At 37.7% G+C, this 25960-nt stretch overlaps 1 protein-coding gene across 2 annotated transcripts in view; it reads left to right on the plus strand.

Moving 5' to 3' along the window:
• Positions 1 to 25008, plus strand: part of RPRD1A (regulation of nuclear pre-mRNA domain containing 1A) — a 68920-nt gene extending 43912 nt beyond the window's left edge. The window contains exons 7-8 of one of the 2 annotated variants that reach the window (XM_021686102.1): positions 21459 to 21656; positions 24178 to 25008. In XM_021686102.1, the coding sequence (XP_021541777.1) occupies positions 21459 to 21608 (150 nt within the window). In that variant the 3' untranslated portion in view covers positions 21609 to 21656; positions 24178 to 25008. Of the gene's footprint in view, positions 1 to 21458 lie in introns of both variants that reach the window. The other variant, XM_021686101.2, reaches the window with a different exon arrangement.
• The last annotated feature ends 952 nt before the right edge of the window (positions 25009 to 25960 follow it).

The raw sequence follows: 25960 nt of genomic DNA on the forward strand, positions 1-25960 counted from the left end.
TAAAATTTTTACTATAGCATAAATAGTTTATGACATTTCTTTCTGTTGTGTATAAGCTTTACTTCTAGGCTCTGGAGTGTGCGTGTGGTTTTTTTTTTATGGAGTGTACATATTTTTGACAGTGGAGCATTGGCATTTTTTTGATCGTGTTAATTTTAGGACTACTTCAAACCTCTTTTATTTTTTTAATATCAGCCATTCTGGGCGTTGCTCATCAGATTCTTACGTACTTAATTTTTAAAATATATGTATCTTTATTATCTTATTGAGTCAATGTTTCAACCCACAGATTTTCTTGAAAACTTGACTTTTGTCATTTATTTTGGCTCTCTTGGCTTGCTTTCTTTTGCAGATTTCTTAAGGCTATATTCTGACTTATAGATAAAATGTTTTTATGTGTTGAAGAGATAAGGCTAGAACATAGGTCTGTCTGTGGTTAGAAATTTTTCTTAGTTGACTTTGGTCTTAGATCAGTGAACACTATGAGAAGCAGTTAAGCTTTGTGATGAAGAGTGGGAACTCTGGAACTGGATTATCTGAGTTTAAATTCTGTCTTTACCATTTACTAGCTCAGTGATACTAGGCAAAACATTTGACCTCTTTGTACATCAGTTTCCTTGTCTGTAAAATAGGAATAATAATTATACCTGCTTTATATGGTTATTATGGGATTTACATGGATGGGGTGTTTAAAACTGCCCGGTGTATAGTAACTACTTCAGAAAGTTCCAGCCCCACACAAGAAAACTTGGAGGTTTTCTGGCTAGCTTATGTCTGTCTTAGATCTATAGTCCTCTCAAAAAAGGAAGTTTTATATTGCTAGTTATATTCTTAGCATCTTAAGGATTGTGCCTGGATTCCTAAGTTCTTTTAAACAACGATATGTTTAGTCATTTTTTGAGATCCTGACTTACCTGTATCAAGCGTACTTGTCTGTTGTTTATGGAATCTACCTCTTTAAATTAGGTACAGTATTTGCTCATGTTCACCCTTTTAGTTCTTCACAATTTCTTCAAAGTGATTTTCTCAGAAATCAAGTTGGTCTAAAGTTCACCCCAGTGTTCTGGAATGTAATTGATTATGTTGAGAGACTTGGATTCAAATAAAGTGTTACATTATTTCCTTGATGATTTAGATTTTCATTCTGTTCTGTAGAAAAAAAAAAAAGCAGGATAGTTCCTTTGACATTCTACTCTTGACTTCTGTTTTAAGATGTTAGAATAAATATATAAAACTTAGTACAGTCTGTCTTTATAATACAAGTAATAAAGATGTATATATAGATACCTTACATATTGTTACATATCTCTTATATAAATACAAAATAAAAAGACAGATATAATGAGAAGAGGATGAGAGGAGAAAAATAAGATGGAAAGCCAGATGAAATAGAGGGGTTGAGATGAAATGTATAGAGATACAGAGCTGCATGAATTGTTCAGTAGGTGGCCACTAGCCACCTGTGCTATTTAAGTTAATTAAAATTAAATAAAACTAAAATTTAAATCCTCAGCACTAGCCATATTTCAAATGCTCATTAGCCACATGTGACTTTTGGCCACTTTGTTGGATAGTGTGGATACACAGCATTTTCATTGTCACAGAAAGTTCTGTTCATAATGATTGGTCAAGATTGCTTAAAAGATAGGTATTGATACACAGAAAATGAAGAAATTATATTTACTATATATAATATATGACATTGCTCTGATAAAAAGGAAATGATGGGTGTCTCCCAGTGGCAGTATTGTTAGAAGATAGATACTGACAGGAATCGAAGAGAGGAACCGCATCTTGGCATTTACTCTACTAAATGTGGGAGCGTTCACACAAATACTCTGTGCCCCACATGGAACACCTAGAAGCAGGAGGCTGGAACTAAGGGTACTGCAGAGTGGAAACAATCGGGAGGATCAACTCCAATTACATCTCCTTTCTTGGGCCAGATTGCAGTGGTGAGGAATCTGTGTCTGTATGGGAGCTTGGAGCAGAGGAAAAGAGCAGTGTCCCTTCTGGCTGGTGAGGCCCAGGAGTGATGGGGATCATATATATTCAAAAAACCAATCACTGCTCTAAGTCCATGTTGGATCTTGTCCACTTTACTGACAACCAAAGCAGGTTACATACAGTATCTAGTTACATAAAAATAATAACATCACTGGAACCACAGGGCATTTTCAGAAAGACAGTACATAAGATAGTTGGCACAGAGGGAAGAAATTTCCCCTAGGAAATAATAGAAAACTCAGCATAGTGATGTACTGAAAATGCCTAAACACCTGTAGATCCCAGCCCACCCGTATCCATCAGAAAAGAGTGTCTTCACAACCATGTTACGAAAAGCTCTGTACTTTTAAATTCTGATTGACAAAGATTCGAATGGTTGGGAATTCTAGGCAAGTAAAAAAACAATATAAGCAACAACATTATAGTCATAATGGCTGTAAAATGAGAGCATAAGAGTGAAACAGTGGGACAAGTGAGCTACTTTGTGAGATTGTGGAAAAGTGAGGCTGCTGGTGAAGTTTAGACTTAGTGTTCCATCTTTGCACATAATGCATTCCTAAAAAATATGAATAAAAATAAATTATAGGACATTTTAGCAACAAAATTATGTATTGTGAGGGACAGTGTTTTCCCCAGGCAGATTTCTTAAATTAAAAATTACTATTGTTAATATTTTTTTTAAGTTGTTTTGTTTTGTTTTGTTTTTTTGAGAGCGTGAGCAGGGGATGGGGGTGCAGAGGGAGAGGAAGAGAGAATCCCAGGCAGGCTCCCTGCTCATTGTGGAGCCTGACACAGTGCTTGATCTTACAACCCTGTGACCCTGAGTTCATGACCTGATTTGAATGCTTAACCGGCGGGGCCATCCAGGCACCCCTGTAGCTAATATTTTAAGCCCCTATATGTTATTTGAGATGTAAAATTAGTAAGGACATGGATTAATTATTAAAAAGAATGCAATTTTAAATAATATGTCATTCTCTTGACTAGATAGGAATAACATTTACTATTCAGGAAGATCTAATCTTCAGGTTGAAAAGGATTTAGTTTTTAGAGCCTTGAACTAGAACTGGGATGTTGATTTTGATCATAGTTCCATCAACTTTCCTTCAATCTATAAAGCAAAAGATGTGCAACAATTTGCCATCTTCTCTTGTCTTTTCATGAAATGCAAAGAAGCAATATCCTCCTCTTTGGATTCATGTAATTCCCTTTGCGTTTGGACCACTGGTATTTTTTTATGCTGAGTCCCAATTCAGAATTAAAAAATTCTGTTCTCATTTTCCTTTAATATGGAACATACAGCCAACCAGCTGAAGTCCAGGGAGTATCTGAATGGACCTAAATATTTGCCACCTTTAGCATGTCTTTCTATCATTCTTATCACAAATATTAGTACCCACATAAGTCTCCAGACTGCTGTACAAATTGGAATGACTGTAGCATCCTTATGGGGTAGCTTTGACTTGTTTGCTATCTATAGCGTGAAACCTGAATTTGGTGTCAAAGCTGTTTAGAATTACCTGTGTTTTGTGTATATACATAGTGTACATTAGGCGTACTGGTATATATACATTTCAAGCAAAATGAATTTTGTGTGAAAATTGGGAGATGCCCTGAAAGTAATGTAGAACTGAAAATTTCACAGTACAGCTGTAAATGATGGCAGTGTTAAAGAGTTTCCTTTGACAGGATGAGGCAAGGGAACAAAAGCAAAAGAGAAAAAAGATGGACAGAAGGAAAACTGGGACAAAGAAGGAAGATAGGAACAAACAGTACAGCTTGCTTTATGCCTGCCAGAATTTAGTATTGTGTTCCCATCCAACACTTGGTATCATGTATAGCAGGTGACCCTTTTTCCTCAACTCACCACCTGTCTTAGAAGTTATCATCTGGGGGCGCCTGGCTGGCTCAGTCGTTTAAGCGTCTGCCTTCGGTTCAGGTCATGATCTCAGGGTATTACTGGTGACTGTGCCATCTAATTTATCCACTCCTTGCTTTTGAAGTAAGATTTGTGTTAGAAATAGAACTTAAGTCTTGATAATTTTAATATCATTGCATACATTGGATTTGTTTAAGTAAAATGTAACCTCTCACATAGTTCAGCCAATGAAAATTTTAGGGAGAACTGTGCGTCATTCATACTAACCATCTCATAGAAAGAGTTCTGTCAGACTTTTTTTTTTTTTTTAAGATTTTATTTATTTGATAGAGACATACCGAGAGAGGGAACACAAGAAGGGGGGAGTGGGAGAGGGAGAAGCAGGCTTCCCGCTGAGCAGGGAGCCCGATGTGGGGCTTGATCCCAGGACTCTGGGATCATGACCTGAGCCGAAGGCAGATGCTTAACGACTGAGCCACCAAGGCACCCCAGACTTGACTTCTTAAAGCAAGAATTCTTTGTAAAGCATCTCCTAAATCTGGTCATGTTTAGACCAATTTATGGAAAAATTTAATTGCTTCAGAGCAAAGCCTATTCTTCTTGGAACCTTTCTAAGATCCAGTTATCTGATTCCAGTATGAAGTAGTATTCTTGGGAAGTTTTTAGGATTAATAAACAATACATTTTATTTTTCAACTATACATTTTAAAACAATTTACATAACAAAATGCACGGATAGTAAAGCAGCTCATTATCTGTAAACTTGGTAAGTTTGGCGACCTATTTGATGCTAGACCTAACATTTGCCACAGTAATATGTTTTGTATTCTAATTCCTAATGAGATAGTAGTTACCATTTGACTTGTGGAAATATAACTAAGTGTGTTTAGGGTTTTTTTTAATTTAGAAAAAGTGTTCATGAAAATCAGAAAGATTATAGAATATCAGAACATGGACATTTTTAACCTGAGTTGCCAGCAGCTTTGAAAAATCCAGCATGCACACAGATTTGCTTACAACTTCAGTTTAGGGCCACCTCTGAGACTAATAATGGTTCACAGTTTAATGATCATTGTTCCATGACCAGTGCAAATTGAATGGGGATCTTTGGGAATCTTGCATTGCTTTCTCTGCTTAAAAACTTCCACTGTCAGTTCCTCCTAAGTTCACTGCATCAGTATGGTCAGGACCTGGCTTGGCATCACTTCATGAGAGGAAACACTAGTCATGGAGCAGGTAGCATGGGACATAGCTGGCTTAAACAGTGTTAAGATACACTGAGTGTTCAGAATATGGCAAGTACATTCTGTTTCATTGGATGCTGGTTCAGTCACTGATGGGTTTCTTACTCAACTCTGGATTCCACGTTAGCAAAAGGAATTAAGTGCAGAGGCAGGGGCCAGGATGACAAAGGAAATAGAAACAATACCTTGGAGGACATTTGAAGGAAATGGGGATATCAAAGATCAGACTTGGGGACAGGCATAATTTATGTCCTGTCTCCACATGAAACTGTCAGAAGATAGTTTGAAAACTACCAGAAGAGAGGACTTGGGTTTAGATAAGAGGGTACAAGTAGGACCAGTGGATATGTTACAGGTGACAAGACCGTTCTGCTAGTTAGAACTCACTAATGTGAAAGGACTGTTTAATAAAGAACGGAGTTTCAGCCTCTGCCATCCATATCTACAGCAAACACAGCCCGTCTCCTGGCCAGATGAAGGTAAAACTTCACAATAAAGACCCATTTACCTCAGTTCCTATTACCTGATAATCATGTTGAGCTTTTGAAAAAATTACAAGGCATGCCAGAAGCCAAGAAACAGCCTGAAGAGACAAAACAGATTCACGTAGAGCACGACTTTTGGAACTATCAGACCAGGAATTTAACTGATTAATGTGTTAATAACTCTAATGGAAAAGTAGATACATGCTAGACATAAAGAACACAAAGGAGGAGTACCTTTGATGGACACCTCAATAGACTGGACACTGCTGAGGAAAGTATCAGTGAGCTTGATAATAGGTCAATAGGAAATTTGAAACTGAAAAGCAAAAAGAAAAAAGGGGGAAAAATCCAACAGAACATTCAAGAATTGTGGGATAATTTGGGAAGCTGCCACACACGTGCTTGGAACACAAGGAGAACAATTGAAGCAGAAGAAATATTTGAAGACGTAATGACCAAGAGTTTTCAAAATTAATGACTGACATCAAACTACTGATCTAGGAAATTCCAAGAACAAATACTAGGCAGAATACCAAAAAAACCTACAGTCTGCACTTAGGCATATCTTTTCCAAACTGCAGAAAGCCAAAGACAAAACTTTGGAAGAAACAGTAGGGGCAAGGGAGACATAGGATGAGAATTACAGTGGGTTTCTCAGCAGAACCACTTGAGCAAGAAGGGAAGAGGGATGAAAAGTGTTGAAAGAAAAACCTCACCAACCTAGAATTCTATATCCAATGAAACTACTCTTCAAAAGTGAAGGATAAATAGTGAGTTTGCTGTTCGAAGAGGTGAAGAAGAGGTTGAATGACCAGGACAAGAGAAACGTTGGGTCTATTGTTTGTATTCTATATATAAACTATTAGCCCTGGGAGGTGGGTAGGATGTATTCAGCAAAAATGTATTTCAGTGATTTTGAGGAATGTTATAAATCAGATTTTGCTTTTGGAGCTTTGCTCTGAACATGAGCATATTAAGGGTTGGAGGGATGTAGCAAAGAAACTATTTTTGCTCCCAAAAAGCTCACAATCTCTGACTTGTGATCTGAATGTTAAAACTTTGTGTAACAGTGTTTCATGAGACACCCAATTTGGTAAACACCAGATTAGCTGATTATTACCCTGAGATAGTGTGATTCTTTAGTAACTGGATAATATGTACTGAGGGAGTGAGGCTGGAAGGTCACACAGAAAATTAAAATAAAGATAGCATAATTAAGTCTACTTCCTCATTTAAATATCAGTAGAATAGAAAAATTAACTTGCTTGTTAAAGCTCACTGACTTAAATTACTGCTCCCAACTTGATAATTGTTTAATAAACAGAATTAGCTTATATGCTGTTAGCTTCTGGACAACCTCTTCATAATTAACAGCAGGTTCTGCTTTCCTGGAATATTGGTCATCAGTCCTGAGTAGACTAGCTCCTTTTCTTGTGTCATTTCCCTTGTGTTTTCTCTGTGTTGTTGCTGCTTTTACTATTATTGGTCCTTTTTGTGTTTAAAAAAATTAGTGTTAAGGCCCATATGCTATTATTTGTGAGAAAAGGACAGCTCTCCACTACTGGGAATTCCAGAGATGTTTAAGTGGCAGAATTAGACTACCTAATAAAAGTCACAATTTGTTTGTAGGATTTCGTTTTACGGACAGGACTTAGTCCTGCCACTGTAGTGATCCTGTATTTGATGTAAAGTAACTTTTCAGTTGGATAACATATTTCCTCAGAATACCTATCCCATTAATAATTCCAAGATATGAAAGGGTAACATAATGGTTAAGCTTGAGGATTCTGAACCCAGACTGTCTAGGTTTGAATTCCTTTTTGCTCCTTAATCTCTTGATTTTGGGAGAAGTTTCTTAATGAGTAGTTAATTGAGTTTTAGTTTCATTATATGTAATGCAGGGATAATAATGGTTTCTACCAGTGAAGATTAAATAGATCACTTAGAACAAGTGATTCTAATGGTTGGCATTTAGTAAGCACATCAAAATTTTAGTTAGGGTCACAATATGCTAGAGTGCATCTAGAAATGTATAAAGCTTATTTATAATAGTATCTACCCATATTACAAGTTAGCATTGATTTTCCAAAACCTAGTTGATAACCAGGTGGGCATTGGGTTCCTTGCAGAAAAAATAGTCCCTGAGAAAACTGTCTTTTTTCTGCTTGTTAACAATTTAGAAGGCTAATGAACCTTTGTAACTTATTAACAGGTAGGAATTATTTATTTCAAGGATATTTTTAAAGTAAAATCTGCCTTTAGAAAACTTATTTAGGAGAATGAAAATAAGCCTTCAAAGGATGTGAGAGTTTGTGTTAGAGGTTATTTACACTAAAGTATTTCCCACTAAATGGTAAAACTTGTGCACATAGTCAAGGAAAAATGGCTTCATCAGAGAGGAGTGTGATGTGAAAGGAAATAAAGGATTTGATAGCTGCATTTATATATTTTTTAAAATGATCAAAAGCAGGATTAGATCCCAAGCCAAATTTGGGTATTTATGGAAGACAAGTTAGAACAAACCACTGAGTATCTTTATCTGCTTTGCCCTTTCTCCTGGAGATAGCAATAGACTTGACTACTCAGTCTCAGAAAGTTCCTAACATCACGGAATTTTTTGGCCTTGTTAAAAAACAAAACCTTGTGCGATTTTTTTTTAAGTCTTGATCAATACTTCAATTAACTTTTCCTATCCTAGCAAAGAGCCCCAACCCCAGGGTAACCAAAATGAAGTCAATTATAGTGAATCCCGAAAAGTAAGAATCAAAGCTTATAGTTATATTGAAGACAGAGGCTTAAGAAAGACGTGTATGTTAACATTTTAGGAGAGGCAAAGAACAATGAAATACACGTCAAAGAACAAAACCATTTAGGGGTCTGCAAGAGAACAAATAAAAGGAACCAAGATTGTAAAGATTGGGTTCTATAATATAAAGATTATGTCTCAATACTCTTTTGAGTGAAGATAACTAACTTTTCCTTCAACACTAATTTGCTCTTTTCTAACCCAAGAATTTACTTATTTTAATTCTCAAATATTTAGTTACAATAAAGACTGGTAAGAATGATAAAACAGATAAATTTTAAATAGAACTGAATCAATCAGATTTCAGATTAAGGATACATATATTGAGATATACAGGGAGAAATTAAGTTGCTTAGATATTTGCATAGCTATGCCTTCGGAAATACTTTGGAAATAAGGTGTCATGGAAATACTACACCACTATGTCCATCGTCAAGAAATACTGTAGGGGAAAGTCTTTAACCATCATCCTCAGATGTTCCCTGTTTCCTTTGCTGGAAAAAAAAAAATCCTAGCGTATCTTTTTATTGGGTGTTACCCAGTCCCACCACATTGTTCTTTTTTTTTTTTTAATGTTTTATTTATTCATGAGAGAGAGAGACAGAAGCAGAGGCAGAGGGAGAAGCAGGCTCCCCGCCTAGTAGGGAGCCCGATGTGGGACTCGATCCCAGGACCCTGGGATCGAGCCCCGCATTGGGCTCCCTGCTCAGCGGGAAGCCTGCTTCTCCCTCTCCCACTCCCCCTGCTTGTGTTCCCTCTCTCGCTGTCTCTCTCTCTCTGTAAAATAAAATATTTAAAATAAAATAAAAAAAAATAAAACCTGGGCTATGCTCAGATTTGCATCCTGCAAACGCTACACAGCTTGCTCAGTAGAATCAGGATTGGGCTTCCTGCTTGCTGCATTCCTCCTGCTACAGCAGCTCTCAGAAAGTGGATAGGAGAAAGGGGCTGTACTGTGGTAGGCCTGAGGCTTGCAGTTGTTGCCCAGTTTTTAATGACCACATGTGGATGCAGATGAAATTCTCCTAAGTCTTTCTTTTTTAAAAAGTCACTGTCAAGTATGACCCGAGAGTGGAATTAGTAGCATCTGCAAGAAAACAGCCATGTAAATATTTAAATTCAGAAATAGTTAAAACATTTATTTAAAGCAATTGGAATTTTAGAACAAAGGTATTTGGGTCAGCCTTAAAATGAGTAAGAACTCCAAAGTTTGGAATATTTGTTTTCTTTGCTCTTCTTAGTGCGAGATGGTTTTTGGTACCATCCCAGAATGATAATCACAAATTATATAGCACTTCATAATTTGAAAACTTGTACATTAACTTATTTAATCCTCACATCCCTATAAAGTAGGTATCCCTATTTTATAAAGAAAACACCTGAGGCTTAGATAATCTTAGGGAGTCCTTGCCTAAAATCACATAAGTAGTAAATTGAGGAGGCTTGCATCCAGATCTTCTGACTTCATGCCCAGAAGTATTGACTAGGGACTTGTTCATAGCCAGTGCTCTGCTGGACACAAAGTGTGTTTCACCCTAATTATGGATATGAAGACTAGGAAACAGTATAATAGTATTTAAGTTCAGAAATAACTAATAGTAGTGGCTCACAGGAAGTTAGTGTGAGGCTAAAGTAGAAAAAGTTTCTGTGGCGGTGTCTGGTCTTAAGGTAGGTTTTTTAAAATGGAGAGGATAGACAATATACACTCAGTTGTAAAGAAAGGGTTTTCCAGGGCGCCTGGGTGGCTCAGTTGGTTAAGCGACTGCCTTCGGCTCAGGTCATGATCCTGGAGTCCCTGGATCGAGTCCCGCATCGGGCTCCCTGCTCGGCGGGGAGTCTGCTTCTCCCTCTGACCCTCCCCCCTCTCATGTGCTCTCTCTCATTCTCTCTCTCTCAAATAAATAAATAAAATCTTTAAAAAAAAAAAAAAAAAGAAAGGGTTTTCCAAAGGTAGTTCGTATTTCAAGCTTGCCTCTAATCCACTTTCAGTGCGCACAAGACATCACACCTAATTCATTAATGTTGAAGTACATGGTAATACAAAGTTTTCAGCCCTTGGGATGGAGACACAGCGTGTGTATCTGTAAATGAAACCACATATAGTTTCAGCAAATAAAGGACAGAAATACAGGTCTTGTTAAATGAGGGAAATAGCGAAGGAGATGTAAAGTGACTCGTGAACAGTTGATGGGAGTGAGGTAAAGCTTTGGTTCCAAGTGTTACTCCTGCCACCGTGCTGCCTGAGAACATTTATTCTAGTAGTTATTTTAGTGTGTGAGTGAGATTACAAGTAGCACAACGAAGCTGTGATTATATGGATGTTGTTTCTTAGAATGAAGCTCTTAAAAAGTGAGTTGATTTAGCAGCATAGTAACTTGTGAAGAAATAAAAGGTGGCAATTAGCTAATTGAAGTTTGGAAAATCGTGATTAAAAGTTGGGAGAGGTGGTTTGAGGAAGCCTGGGGTTCTGAAAAGCCTATCTCTTGTTGTAGAGTTTTGGATATATAACACATAACACTACTCAAAGTATAGTATGTACGTAATAGTTAACGGCCCTAGGGGGGCCCCTGGCTGGCTCAGTCAGTGGAGTGGGTGACTCTTGATCTTGGGGTCGTGAATTCGAACCCCACATTGGGCGTAAAGACTACTTTAAAAAAAATAGTTATGGATTTATGATGTGTCTCATTTAAAATATTGTAAATAGCTTTTGGCTAAACGGGTGGTAAAGATTGAAAAGAGAATTTGTAGAAGGAAAAGATGCAAAGTTTGTTCTCTAGTTAATTTAAATATCATTTGTTCCTAGTAGAAAAGCACTCGGGTAAATTTTTCATTTGATTTATATCCTCTTTTCAAAAATAATTTTTGGGGCACCTGGGTGGCTCATTCAGTTGAGCAGCTGACTCTTGATTTTGGCTCCGTTCATGATCTCAGGCTTGTGAGATCAGGCTGCATCAGGCCCGGCCCTTGTCAGCCTCTGCCACTCAATGGGGAGTCTGCTTAAGGATTCTCTCTCCCTCTCCCTTCCCTCCGCAAAATAAATTTTTTTTTAAAAAAGGTTGTAGCTAAACCATTAATGAAGAAAAGATCTGTATTTTCTTATGAATGTTGCATTTCTTAAGAAATATAAGTGTGTGTGAAAGGGCTTTAGCTATTCAGATGACTAGAATTGTTTTCTGTTATTTTTTGGTGTTCTCATTGTTCATCAACTTTCTAGTATATCCTATATGTGTAGTATGTGAATAGTCAGTAGGATGTCAGAGCAGGATGTTGTTGAGTGATCAGGTAGTAGTGAAAGTTCAGTGTGGAAGTAATCAGGGAAAGTTCAGTTGGAGTGCTTGGGATTTAAGCTGGCACTTGCAGGATGGATAGAAATTGGATGCAGATCCTGGGCAGGTAAAAGGGGTAATTTGGACAAAGGATTCTGAAGAGAAATTTGTATCATTTAAAAAAAAATTTTTTTTTAGAAATTTGATTCATTTTTGGCTGCACAAAAATTTTGTGTACAGAGCAGGTTTATTACTACAGAATTCCTCATTGTTAGTAAACTTAATGTATTAATATGTTATTTGGAGTCTGAAGTTGCAGATCATTCTACAATATTCTTAACAAATCTGCATCAGAATATGGATAATTTAATATAAATAGTATTCTACAAAACATCTTGAATAGTTTTTGATTGTATCATCTTTTTGAATGGTAATTGTTATAGCATTTGGCCAAGAATAACTAAGATCTATTAGTTTATTATTCATTAATTTTGACAAATGTTATTAAATAAAATGTGTTGTGCGACTGCCGTCAGGCATTTCTGACTTGAGCAATTTATCCTTAGTTTTCTAAATCTCAGTTTTCTCATCTGTAAAACAGGGATAGTGATACCTCTGTTGCAGGATTTTTGTGACGATTAAGATAAGAATGTATGCAAAGTGGCTTCAATAATCTGGGAAAATGTTTAATTTTTCCATTAGATTTTTTTTTAAATAAACTTTTTATTTTAGGCAATTTTAAGTTCACAGAAAATCTATGAAGATAGTACATAGAGTTCCCATTATACCTCATATCCAGTTTCCCCTGTTAATATTTTATGTTAGTATGGTATGTGTGTCACAATTAGTAAGCCAATTTTTATTAACTAAATTCCATACTTTAAAAGTTTTACCTAATGTCCTTTTTCTGTTCTAGGATCCCATCTGGGTTATCACATTACATTTATTTGTCATGTCTCCTTAGACTCTTGGCTGTGACACTTTTTTCGACTTTCCTTGTGTTTGATGATCTTGATAGTTTTGGGGAATATTGATCAGTTCGTGACATGTCCCTCAGTTGGGATTTGTCTGATGTTTTTCTCAAGATTAGGATGGAAGGGAGGAAGACAGGAAGACGCAGAGGTCAAGTGCCATTTTCATCACATTTTGTCAAGGTACTTACTATCAAATGACCTATCAGTGTTGATGTGCCCTTGATCGCCTTGCTGAGGCATTGTTTGTCAGACTTCTCCACTGTAAAATTAGTTGATTTTTTTCCCCTTTTCATACTCTACTCTTTGGAAATAAGTCACCATGTGCAGCCCACACTTAAGAAGTGGGAATCCGTTAAACTTTTCAAATATGAAATGCTTTCAGTGGACCTTTTTGAAATCTCAAATTATACCGATTTGTATTGAATTCTCTCATAACTTGGAGAGCAGATATTGAGTTGGTTAAGGATGATTACTGAGTTCTTCAGATAATGGATGTGAATGGTATATTGTTCTTCTGAGGGTTGGATAGTCATAGTACCAAAGCAATCTGTTGGGAAAATTAGTATTTTCCTAAGAAAAAGAGTTCAAACCTTTCCACGTATAGGCCTTCCTGATTAGCTTTCACTGTTTTTTTTAGTCCTTTTTAATACTGGGAACATTTCTGCCTTCTGTCATTAGCCTACTTCTCTTTCTTGTATGTCTCTTTCCCAACCAGGAATGGGAGGGGACTTGCCATATTTTGGTGTACATTAGAATCATAAGGATGGGGTGTGGTATGATGGATAATTCAGTAAATCAGGTTCAGTATACATTTATTTTTTTCTGAAACCACGAAGAGCAAAGTTTGACAATATCTTGGCTAATGGTAGATATATAGAAGATAGAGTGGGGGAAGGGTGAAGCAAAATGGCTTAAGATGGCTCAGAAGCATTTCTGTATATGCACTCAAACAGGCCTAATGGGCTCCTGCACATTTCATGGTTTATAGATAGATTTTTATTTGCTGCCTCTGAAGCCCAAATCTTACTTCCAGCTCAGAATGCTAGAACCACATTTCCAAGTGCCTTCTACTAGAAGTCCCAAGGATAACACACTTGACATGCTGAAAATTGAACTGTTTACTTCCCCAAAGGAGTTTTACCCATCTTTGCTACCTCAGATAATAGCATCCAACCACTCATCAAGCCTAAAACCTCATCATTCTTCACATCAGAACTACAACCAGTCCTGCTGATTTTTCTTAATACAGATTCTTTTTGTCTTTTGAGTTAAGGTATTGCGTGCATACAGTGTAGTTTGTAAAGTGCGTTGCTGCTTGACGTACAGTGTAATTTGTGAAGTGCCCTACTGCTGCTGGCTTGGTTCAGGCCCTACTCTCTCTTTCTTAGACATTTGCAGTAAACTCCTAATTGGCTTTCTTCCTCAGGTTCATCCTCTTAAATGTGACTGTATTTGGTAATGGAATTAATTTCTTCACTTTGCACCATGCTCTGTGGTGGTAGTGAATTGGCTTGCTCATATCATGCTCTTTATCCTCCCTGCCCTGTTATCTTGCTGTTCCCATGTCCTTTTATATTCTACTCACCTCTCCTCAGTTCTGAAACCCTTCCCTGAACTCTGCAGTGTGGCAAAGTCCTCCATCCTCCAGTTCTGGTATGTCACAGAAAGTGGTTTTTGCCTCTAGTGGAATACATCATACTTCATTGTAATTACTCATTTGTTTGCATGCCGATTAAATTGTGTATTCTTCTAGGTAAGGATTATGATTCATCTTTGTGTTCCCAGCACAGTGACTGGTACCTTCTATAGTAGATACTCAAGAAACATTTAACTGAAGTATGGAGTAGATCAGTTGAGACCTTCGAATTCAATATCAAATAGCAGAATGATGCATTATTTGAAAAATGAAAATGAAAATAATATGCAGTAAGAGCTAGAATCTCAAGTCGGAAGACTGTCAAACTGACATCTAAAATGTTGGTATGTAAATTAGTCGGTGTTGTAAGTTACAGGCGATGTATAGAAAGTAGTTATTATAAGCAGGATCTGTTTATTTTCTATGGCATTGCTTTTGTTTGACCCTTTTGACCATCACTCATGTTCATCACTGATTTTTATATAATATTTGCATGAACAGAGTGGTCTTTCCAAGAAATCAGGTTGGAATTTGGTGGAGAGTATTTATATTATATGAGCTTGGCATTTACTGCACCTGGAATAACAGGCTCACCCTTATCCTTGAATGTTTTTCTTTTTTAAGTGAATTTCTTAGTAAAGTAGCAGAACTTGGAATCCATTTCCCATTAAAAACAATATTATTTGGGGGTGCCTTGGTGGCTCAGTCGTTAAGCGTCCGACCCTTGATTTCAGCTCAAGTCATGATCTCAGGGTCATGAGATCAAGCCCCACATCGGGCTCCAAGTTCAGCACAGAGTTGGCTTGTCCCTCTCCTTCTGCTTCTCCCCATTAGCGTGATCTCTCTCTCTCTCTCTAATAAGTAAAATCTTCTTTAAAAAAGAAACTACTCTGTGTGGCACTGAGGATCTCAGACTCACAAAGCCTTTTTTTCCCTTCCTTTAATATTTTTATTGAGATGTAATTCACATACCATGTAACAGTGTACAGGTTTGTTTTTTTTTAAGATTTTATTTTTAAGTAATCTCTACACCCAACAGGGAGCTCCAACTTAAAACCCCCAAATCAAGAGTCAGATGCTCTACTGACTGAGTCTACCAGGCACTCCTACAGTGTACAGTTTTTAAATATATTTACAGGATTTTGCAGCCATCACTACAATCTACAATTTTAGATCATTTTTATCCACTGTAAAGGAAAGCTCTTAACCATTTCCACTTCATCCCACCCCAAGCCCTAAGCTTGGCTCTATATTTGGCTTTTCTGCAGATTTCATATAAATGGAACCATACAGTATATAGTCTATTTAGCTAGCTTCTTTAACTTAGCATGTTTTCAAGGATCTTTCATGTTGTAGCATATATCAATACTTTGTTTATTTTTATGGCCAAATAATATTACATGGTAGAAATATATCATGTTTTGTGTCTCTATTCACCAACTGAAGGATATTTGAGGTTTTTTCCTACTTTTTGGCTATTATGAATTACTATGAACATTCATGTTAAAATTTTTGTGTGGCCATACATTTTCATTTCTCTTGTATATTCCAAGGAGCAGAATTGCTGGGTTATATGGTAACTCTGTATGTTTTTTTAGGAATTGCCAGACCACTTTACATTTTCACCAGCAGTGTGTGAGGGTTCCGTATTCTCCACATGTTTGTCAGCACCTGTTATAGTCTTGTCTTTTTGTTTGTTTGTTTGTTTGTTTATTTGAGAGAAAGAGAATGAGCGCATGTGCATGAGTAGGGGTGGGGGAGGGGCAGAGGGAGAGAGGAAAAGAATCTCCAGCAGACCCCACACTTAGTGTGGAGCCCGATGTGCGGGCTTGATCTCAGAACCCTGAGATCATGACCTGAGCCAAAATCAAGTCGGATGCTTAACCAACTGAGCCACCCAGGCGCCCCTTGTCTGTCTTTTTTATTATAGCCATAATTGTAGGTGTGAAGTGGTATCTTTGTGGTTTTGATTGGCGTCAAGTTTTTCATACTGGCAGAATAAACAATACTATACATTTGCAGTAAAAGCAGTATATATCAGCTCAATATTTATTGCTGAGGGAAGGGGCTTAATTTCTTAATGGTTTTGCTCTGGGGGAATTTTTTATCTTAAATTTTAAAATTCAAGTTCTCTTTGGAGCTAGAACAGAATTAAATTCATTTACGGAAAAAAGTTAAGTTGAAACACAAAATAAATTTTTTGAAAGCTATTTTTGCAAAATGCAGGTTTAGTTAGTAAAGAATGAGAAGATTATGAAAGGGATTTAAAAAACCGGTATTGGCTTTACCTATTGACTGACTTATCAGGTTGAATTTCCCAATACAGTACATGTGTGCCACTGGACCCACAATTTTTGTTTTCTCTTTCATGCTTAGGGTTTTTTGGGGGGTGGGGGTGCAGTCAGTGTTGGTTTACTAATAGAATAAGGAGAGATTTCTTTTTCCCAGCTTTACTGAAGTAAAATGGACAGCTAAAATTGTATATATTTAAACTGTACAGTGTGATGATTTGACACATGTCTATTTTGTTGAAATGATCACCACAATCAGGGTAATTAACACATCCATCACGTCACATAGTTGTGTGTGTGTGGCGAGAACACTTAGGTCTCCTCTCAGCAAATGTCAAGTACACAACACAGTATTATTAAATATAGTCAACATGCTGTACATTAGATCTCCAGAGCTTATTCATCTTATAACTGAAGGCTGGTACCCTTTGACCAGCATCTCCCCATCCCCCCTCCCATCCCAGCTTTTGGCAACCACCATTCTACTGTTTCTATTAAGTTCATCTTTTTTTTTTTTTTTAAGATTCCACATGTAAGTGAGATTATACAATGTTCGTCTTTAACTGATTTCACTTAGCATAATGTCCTCTAGGTTTATCCATTTGCAAATGCCAGAATTATCTTTTTTCTTACAGCTGAAGAATATTCCATTGTATATATGTATGTACCACATCATCTTTATCCTTTCAGAAGCGTAGTTGTTTCCATATCTTGGCTGCAGTGAGCATGGAGTACAGATATCTCTTTGAGATAACTGATTTTCTTTCTGAGGTCAGTGTTAGATATCTGTTCTGACACCAGGAAGTCACCTTCAGCTGTCTTCTACCCTATTTCTTTCCTGCAAATTAGTTGGCCTACAGTTTAGCTCCTATTATGAATCTTCTAATTGCTTTTCACCATAGCCTCCACTGTTCTTGACAGTACCCTTAGGCTTGAACTTCTCCTTGCTTTGTTGTTGTAACTAAAATGTGAAGAGATTAGGTTTTGTCTGTTTTATGGCCTGCTTCTTCTGTCAGGCAAAAATCTTTTGTGTTGGGGGTCTGTAACTAGGAGCAGGGACAATGGTAAACTTCTGTTTGAGTGTTACCTCTGCTATAGATGCTGAGTTCTTAGTAGGAGTGAGGAGGCAGCAGCCTGTGTTCGTCTCAGCTTTCCCTTTCTGATTAGACCATCACCTCCTGAGTCGTGCACAAGGCTTGTCAGTGCCCCAGTATTCTTGGCTTGCCACATGCAAGGTAGAGCCTCTGTTTCACCAGTGGGGGCTGAGTGAAGGGCCTCTGTGAGGCAGCCTTAGCAACAGGTAGCCGGGGGTAGGATGACAAATGCTGATGCCTTGCCCTTCTCAGGAAGAAAGCCCTCTGACTGGGAGCTGCCAGAGAGTGATCCTTGTGTTCTTGCAGTGGTCTGAGGGGAGTCTGCCTTGCTGAGCTGGGGGGGGGGGGTGGCGGGGGTGACATCTTGGTTTAGATACCACAGACGCTTGCCCTTCTTAATGGATTTTTCTGGAATAGCTGTTTCTTCATACGTTCTTTGCCTTTAGGATCGTTTCCAGAAGCTTTAAATGGCTAGTATGGTTTTTAAAAATAGTTTTCACCAGGAAGTGGGTCATTTGAACTCCTCACACTGTCATGCTGGAAGTGAGTCTCTAGGTCACTGGTTCTGAAGGAACATTTTGAATCTTTAATCCCCTCTTAACTATCCCCCTACATTGCTCCATCTTATTCTCCTTTTGCCCAACTTTATTTTCTTCACTGTATTTATATCTGAAATAATATTTATATGTTTTTTATGTCTCCCTCCTCCTGAAATGTTAGCTTTGTGGAGGCAGGAGACCTCATCTGTTTTTGTTTTTGTTTTTTCAGTGCTGTTTCTCCATTACTTAATAAATACATACTTGGCATATGCCAGGGACTGCTGCAATAGCATTTCTCTGAAAGTGCTGTGAGCCTTCAAGGTGCTGTGATGGTTTTGATTTGAGAGAAGTACTGTCGTTACTGTACATCAGAATCAAAGTAGTAATACAGCCTCTTACAAGCATTGTTGCCATAAGAAACCAACCTGGGGAATCTTGGAGCCTCTTTCTAGACCACCTAGTCAAGTAATTTAAGACTTTCAGGGCTATGGCCTGGTTCACGTTATCAGGCAGTTATCAGGTTTCATCCAGTTTCTTCTTCAGGCTCACATCAGACAGGTTGCCACAGCTCCTTAAATCTTCTGGGTAGGAGATCCTGCCTGTGGTAGTAAGCAGAAAGCTTTTGACTACTACATACTTTTGTTTCTATTTGGGAAAGTATGACTTCACATGCTTATGAAAGATAATAACTCTTCTCATGGGATTATTGAGAGGATTAAATGAGTTCATATTTTAATGCCTGGCATATAATGGACATTCAGTAAATGGCAGCTTTTGTTTATATTTGCCAATTTTTTGTTTGCAGTAGATACCAATTGGCTGAAGGCTTTTAGCTGCCAATATCATTTGAATCAAATCTTGATTGAAGAACAATTATCTGGATGCTAGAAACTAGAAATTAGGGTGAGCCGTAATGACCACTAAAGGCACATATGACATTTCTCAAAACATTCTCTAGCAGAGAATAATTGTTTTTGAACATGTTTGAACAGCATCTGAATATATCATGCTGACCCCAGAGTGTTTTATGTATTATTTATTCAAGAATGATTCAGCTAAGAACAGTGGGACAGATGGAGATAAGTGTTTGCCCCCATACCAGTGTGTTTTAAGGAAGAAACGTGCTAAATGTGGACATGAGTAATGAAATCCTACTGAGAAGTATACATCTAGAATGTGAAATATTCTGGTGTTAATCTTTTGTATGCCACTCAGAGCTATTATACTGAAACTTACTTGGTGTTCCAGTGTGTATCACTGGTGAAGGAGATAGGGGAAGGGGAAAATCATGCCTTGAGATTCTAGATTTCTATTAAACTCTCTTTTACTCCATGTTGATGTTCATGATAACTTAGAGATGCAGGGACATGTAGACATGGCAAGAATTTAACACCTCTCTTATGTGCCTGAAGCTGTCCTTGAACTTTTCCAGCCTTGCCTGCTTTGCCTGCTACTGTGCCCAGTTCCCCATGCTTCAGAATTCTCCTCTCCCCCATTCCCTTAGAGCAGTTGAGTTTTAGTAATTCTTACAAATTCCTTTCCCCACATGTGGTTATTCTTTAAAGGAGGAGGCTCAATCATGCAAAGAAACCTCACAAGTTGATTTCATTTAGGCAGAAAAACTAAAGAAGTGGCTCACAACTCTGTATTAGCATTCTTTTGGGAACTTCTACAAAATCCATGAACTCTGGACCCACTTCCAGAGATTATTCTTATTTAATTGATACGTAGTAGGACTGAAGTTCTCTTGAAAAAATCTGTTTATTCAAAAATTTCTTAGCTGATTCTGATGTACAGAGTTGAGAAACACTAAAGAAGAAGGGCTTTTTGTGGATAGGCCTTCTACCCAAAATGAAAGCTTATCAGTCAACTTTTCTGTCTTGTTTGTGAGATCAGCCTTGGTTATTGGTTAGAGGGAGGGAGAAAGTTTCTAGTCTTTTCTAGAAGAAAGAATACCCATTTTCTAGATTCCCCCTTTCACATCCCACCTCCACTAGGTGATGGAGCATTGAAGGATCCTCTCTCTCCATGTGGAAATCTGGCTACTGCAGTTAAAAGGAGATATTCCCAGTGTAGAGAATGGACTGTTTCCCTCTAAGCCAAATATGATCTTGATTGGTTTCCAGTCTCTGGGTCTTTGGGCCACTGTTGGCAGGGTTTCCTAACCTTTTTGGGGCCGTTGGAACCCTTTAGTGGTCTGGTGAAGCTTTGGACCCCTCTCAAGTTCAGTATTTTAATGAAAGTAAAATGCATAGCATTACAAAGGAAACAAATTATATATAAAATACAGTTGTTGACATAATAAAATTTGTATAATATATGCTTCTTTACTGACACATTATATAACATTTAGTTGGTCTAATAACTACCATAATTTCAAAGTCATGATAAATGTAAACAATATTGGGATGCCTGGGTGACTCAGTCAGTTAAGCATCTGCCTTTGGCTCAGGTCATGATCCCAGGGTCCTGGCATCAAGTCCCGCATCAGGCTCCCTGCTCAGCAGCGAGTTTACTTCTCCCTCTGTCTGCCCCTCCCCCAGCTTGTTCTCTCTGTCTCTCTCTTTCTCTCTGGCAAATAAATAAATAAACAAACAATATTTCAAGATAGCTTTAAAAAACTGTATTGTAATATTATAGCAACTTGTTTCTATTGGAGACAGACTCAAAGGTACTGATAATACTCCTGTGGTTTGTTGCCAACATTCACAATTGAAAATAATGCTAATGTTCAGTTTAGGTTTGTGAAAACAGATACGTAATTTTTCTTATCCAAGCTCAAGGATGCCTGAAAATCTTATATGTTGAGGTTAAGTATATTAATCTGTTAGTCTTCTTTTCACAGATGTGTCACAACAGTGCCACAACACAGATGTGGGTGGCTTAGTCAGTTAAGCATCGGACTCTTGATTTCAGCTCAGGTCATGATCTCAGGGTTGTGAGATCGAGCCCCGCCCAGCATGGAGCCTGCTTAAGATTCTCTCTCTCCCTCTGCCCCTCCCCCCCTCCTGCTTGTGCTCGCACTCCTTCAAAAAAAGAAAGATTGTGGTTTTTCATAATAATAGAGTTTACCTAGCAGTATATTTCCAAAGTCCCTCCTTTGATCCTAATGCTAACATTGTAATCATCCTTTTTTATTTAGCATTAACTGAGTGTAATACCAGATTTTATGCAGAGTATTAGCTAGATAGTTCTCTCAACTCCAAGAATGCTAATGAAAGTGGTTTGATGTTACAGGAATACAAGCGCAAGTTAGCCAGAGTTTCCCTGGTGCGCAAAGAACTCAGGTCCCGGATCCAGAGCCTGCCAGACTTATCCCGATTGCCCAATGTCACTGGAAGCCACATGCACCTGCCCTTTGCGGGGGACATCTACAGTGAAGATTGATGACCAGTCTCTTTCCAGGGCCCAGGACTTTGCAAGAAATGGAGACAGGTTAGGTGGACAGTCCTGTAGCGTTATTTTTGTATATGGTTGAGAGAATGACTAACAAAAGAAGTGACAAGTAATTTATAGAATTGTTTAAAATGTTGGTTTGTTTACTATTTTATTGGTAAGTTAACATGACTTAGTTTAAACAAAGTGATGATCTCTGTGTATTAATAAGCTCACAAATAGTGATTATTTTCAAAAGATCTTTTTGTAAATTTTTTTGATCCAGGGCCTTGTGACAAATTCCATGTTTCTATTTCTTCGTGTATTTTCAAATATTTTTCTTTATTTTCTTCAGTATCTAATCACTGTAAAGTATGTAATTCCTAAAGGGTGAGAACTAATCAAGAGTTGGTAGAGACTTTATTATGGTATAGTTAGGACTTGATTGTAGAAGTGACTAAATGTTCCAACTTAAGCTTCACCCTTCTCCCTGACCAAAATATCAGTTCTGTGCCTCTTTAATGCCTTTGATTCCTTATTCCCTAGAGGTCAGTAATGTAACACTAAAGGGTCAGATTAAAGCTTAGAGAACTTTTCCACAATAGTACTGTAGGGGTTCCATTCCAGCTGCCAGTGTAGAATAAAAGGAGTGTTAAATAGGGACCCCCTTGATCAAACTGTTTAGAATTATTTGAGTAGGTTAATATGAAAATGCTTTGGAAATGTTGTAAAATGTGACCTTCTACCAAGAGGACAACTTTGATTCTGAAACTGATTGCTATTTTCAAATCAGTCTCTTTTTAACATAATCGATCCCTTTAACATAAAGCCATCTAGGGGATTAAAAGAAACATAAAATAATGGTACTTTTATTATTCGCTTAGCCATTTAACTTCAAAAACAATAGTATTTTTAGCTCTAAAATCTCAACACAATATTCCTTGAATTTCGGTAAAGTAACCTGGAACATTTTTAATGTTTCCTTAAGGTTTTTGAATGACTGTATATTTGGAAATTAAGCAGTGCTACACTACAGGGTAGATCTGGCAAATGCTATATTTGTATATTTAGAATTACCAAAACAAATGTACTTTTACCTTTTATTTCTAACCCTGTGTGTTAGAGCAGTTGCATGCTCTTCTGCTTTCTTTTTAAATCACATTGTTAAGCTGTGGATTTGTACTCAATAATGACTTAGGATAAACATTATTTTCATTCATCACATATTAGACATTTTTCTTTCCTTGTAAGCAGATTCAAACTAGATAGTCAATAAAACATCTTTAAATCCCACAAGCCAATTATGTCTCACTAGTCTGAATGGCTTCACTCTTTTGTTCTCAATATTAGAAATTATAGTTAAAATGAATTTATATGTGAAGGAGAAGGCAAGTATTTATTTTCAGTACCCAATAGTTCAGGAAACAGTGCTTTTAACAGTTTGACCTCTCTCCAAAACATAGACACATATTAGTAGTCCCCATCCATCTATGGCTTATATTCCAAAGTCTTTTAGTCAACTTTTGGGCCTCTGGGCACATTTTCTCACAGAAACAGTAGTAGTTAGGTTCCCTGTAAACACTAGCACAGAAAGCTCACCTGGGAACCTAATCCACTTAACCATGAATGTACTTATTAACTTGTAATGTGGTTGACAAATTACTAATAGACCCTGACCAGCATTTGTAACATCAGTCTAACTAAGGAAATGATGTGCAGCAGCCAGACTCACACACTGGGGTGTCTGTCTGTCTTGTGTACCTCTGTCCCTAGGTGTAGGATATGTAAGAAGAAGACTCAGCATGGGGGGTGGTGGGGTAACCAATGCACAATTACAAAAACCTAGTTATACCTGTTATAAAAGTATACCATGTAAGTTAGTTTTTCTTGTTAAAGTGAAAGCAAAAACTTGTATATTAATTTATTTTCAATGTCTTGATCTTATTTATGACCTGCTAAAGTGGTGATTTACCCATTCAAAATATATTTTTTCCATTTAAAACTAATTTATAAACTATGTACTCCTGGGAAGATTTGAATTATTAGAAGTTTGTTGAAATATTTTCACCACTTAAGACAGACTTCTGACTTAGATACCGATTTTAATGCCAGTATCTGTTCTAAATATTTATGATAAAAATGCATTATTTTTTTAAAGAGCTTGATGGGATTTGTGATAAGTGATAGTACTCAACCTGAATCCTACCCCCCCCTTTGACCAATCCTCCACAAACCTTTAGCTGTTGGTTAATTCACTAACTGTAAACACAAATAATATGGTCTGGTTTAGAAGTTATCTTTTCAGCCTTATGATAGTTAACATGGTAAGCCTTAGCAGCGAACAGTCTTCCTTTCTAAAAGGTAGACTTAGATTTTCTCAAGAAATGGGGTAAGATGGGGTACTATAATACCAAATTCTAAATCATGAGCATTTTCTCCACTGTGTTGTATGTCCATGAGGCAAATCATGCATTTTTGAGTGCAGTTTGGCCTGGCCCCTCAAGAGAAAAGCATGTCACCACACTTGCAGTAGGGGTACTGTGGTTTGAATGGATACCATCACTCTTTTCTCCACAAACAGTGCAGAGAGCTGTCTGGAGTGGCAATTTGAACAGATTCCCTGGCGTTCCCGCTGCTCCTTCCATCACTACAGTAAGTAAAAGAACCACCTGGGGGAACCCGGGAGTCCGAGAAAATCAGCTATGCTCAATAGCCAAGCTCCCCCTCTAGGAAAACCAGTCCAGATGCAGCTATTTTAGGGGGTATAGCTCAGCGGTAGAGCATTTGACTGCAGATGCAGCTATTTTGGTACCTCTTCTCACATGCACTCTGAATCAGGGTTTTTCTGTAAGAATTCCTTCAGAATCAGCAAAAGCTGGGATGACCTGGTTATCCTGATTTGCAAAATTAAAAGAACAAAACTAGGTAGTCAGCTGTCACTGTAGATGAGCAGATAGTCTATTACAGTATAGTTATTGAACTGGCTCTGAGAAATCTTTAGAAAGAAAAAACTCAAAAGTCCAAATTAATTGGGAAAGTTAGAATGCCCTTTCTGAATTTTCCATTCTAAAAATTTGTATTATATGAAATAACATAAAGCTACAAAACTGCTTTGTATTCTATTAAGAAATAGCTCCTAAAGAGTAGTCTTGTTTCATAGTTGTTGCACTATATCAAAGCTTTTTAAAGTGTAAACCCAGTTCTTCTCTGTATAGAAAGGGAGCATTGTGTTACTGAATTTCTTTATACAGAGCATTTGTTGCCGTCTGTAATTCCAGCCATCCGCACACGAGTCTGTTCTGAGGTGGCAATAGCACATGGGAAGATGAAGTTTCCCTGTTTATTTACCCCCTTTTCTTTGGCTGTATCTGATGACAATATAAGATGTTCTTAATAAAGTTTTATGTTGTTTTTGAAATGTGTAGATGATTTCTGTGAATCTGATTAATTAGATGTGGGATGGGAGGGGAGAGATTAATGGACTGAGAAGGAAGCAGAGTACTGGAAGTATTCAGTGACTTTATGGTGGAGAAACTGTTGAAGGAGATTCCTTTGGCTTGGCCAGTGGTTCCCAAACTTGAGCGAACATCAGAATCACCTGGAGGGCGATTAAACTACTTCTGGGGGAAGGCCTGATAGTTTCGATTTTTAACAATTTGATGCTGATGCCCCTGAGTTGAGGGACCACATTTTTGACAACCACGACTCTAGACCAACTTTAAAGTCCATGATGTGCTTCACAATTTGTAATTCCAGGTAATGAGATAATAAAGTATGGGTTTTAAGCTCATTCTTCAGCAACTTCCTTGTGGAGAGAGAACAAGATCCCCTCTTCTTTTGTGACCTACCGCACAGCAATGCCAAAGTGCTTTTGAGTGAACAGGTACAGTTGGTACCTTGCACTTCTGGAGCACAGACCCTCACCGCATCTTGAATCTAAAGCAGAACTGGGAGTACTAAAAATCTGTGAGAATCTCTAAGGCAGTGTTTGCCAGACTTCTTTGATAAGACTCACTTGGGACATTTTCAGAAAGGGCACCTACCTACTGAATCAGAATTTTATGTGATTCTTATCGTCTAGAAAGTTGAGGAAATGTCTTCCTCTGACCACTGCTCCTGGTTCTCCGTTCCTCGAAGTCCTCTGGTCACTTTATCTGAGTCCAGGTGCTCCCCACTCCCACCCCAGTTTTCCCCCTTTGCAGTAGCCGGTTTTATACAGTGGAGCCTATAACCAAAGATGCTCTTTAAGAAGATTTGGGATCCAGAAGCCTGCATTTTAAGCAAGGTACCCAGATGGTTTTGATGCGCCTTGAGAAAGACTGCACTTTGAGAAATAGTGCCCTACAAAGCAGATTATAGTCTAT

This window comes from Neomonachus schauinslandi, chromosome 14, assembly GCF_002201575.2.
Source record: "Neomonachus schauinslandi chromosome 14, ASM220157v2, whole genome shotgun sequence".
NCBI classification, from domain to species: Eukaryota; Metazoa; Chordata; class Mammalia; order Carnivora; family Phocidae; genus Neomonachus; species Neomonachus schauinslandi.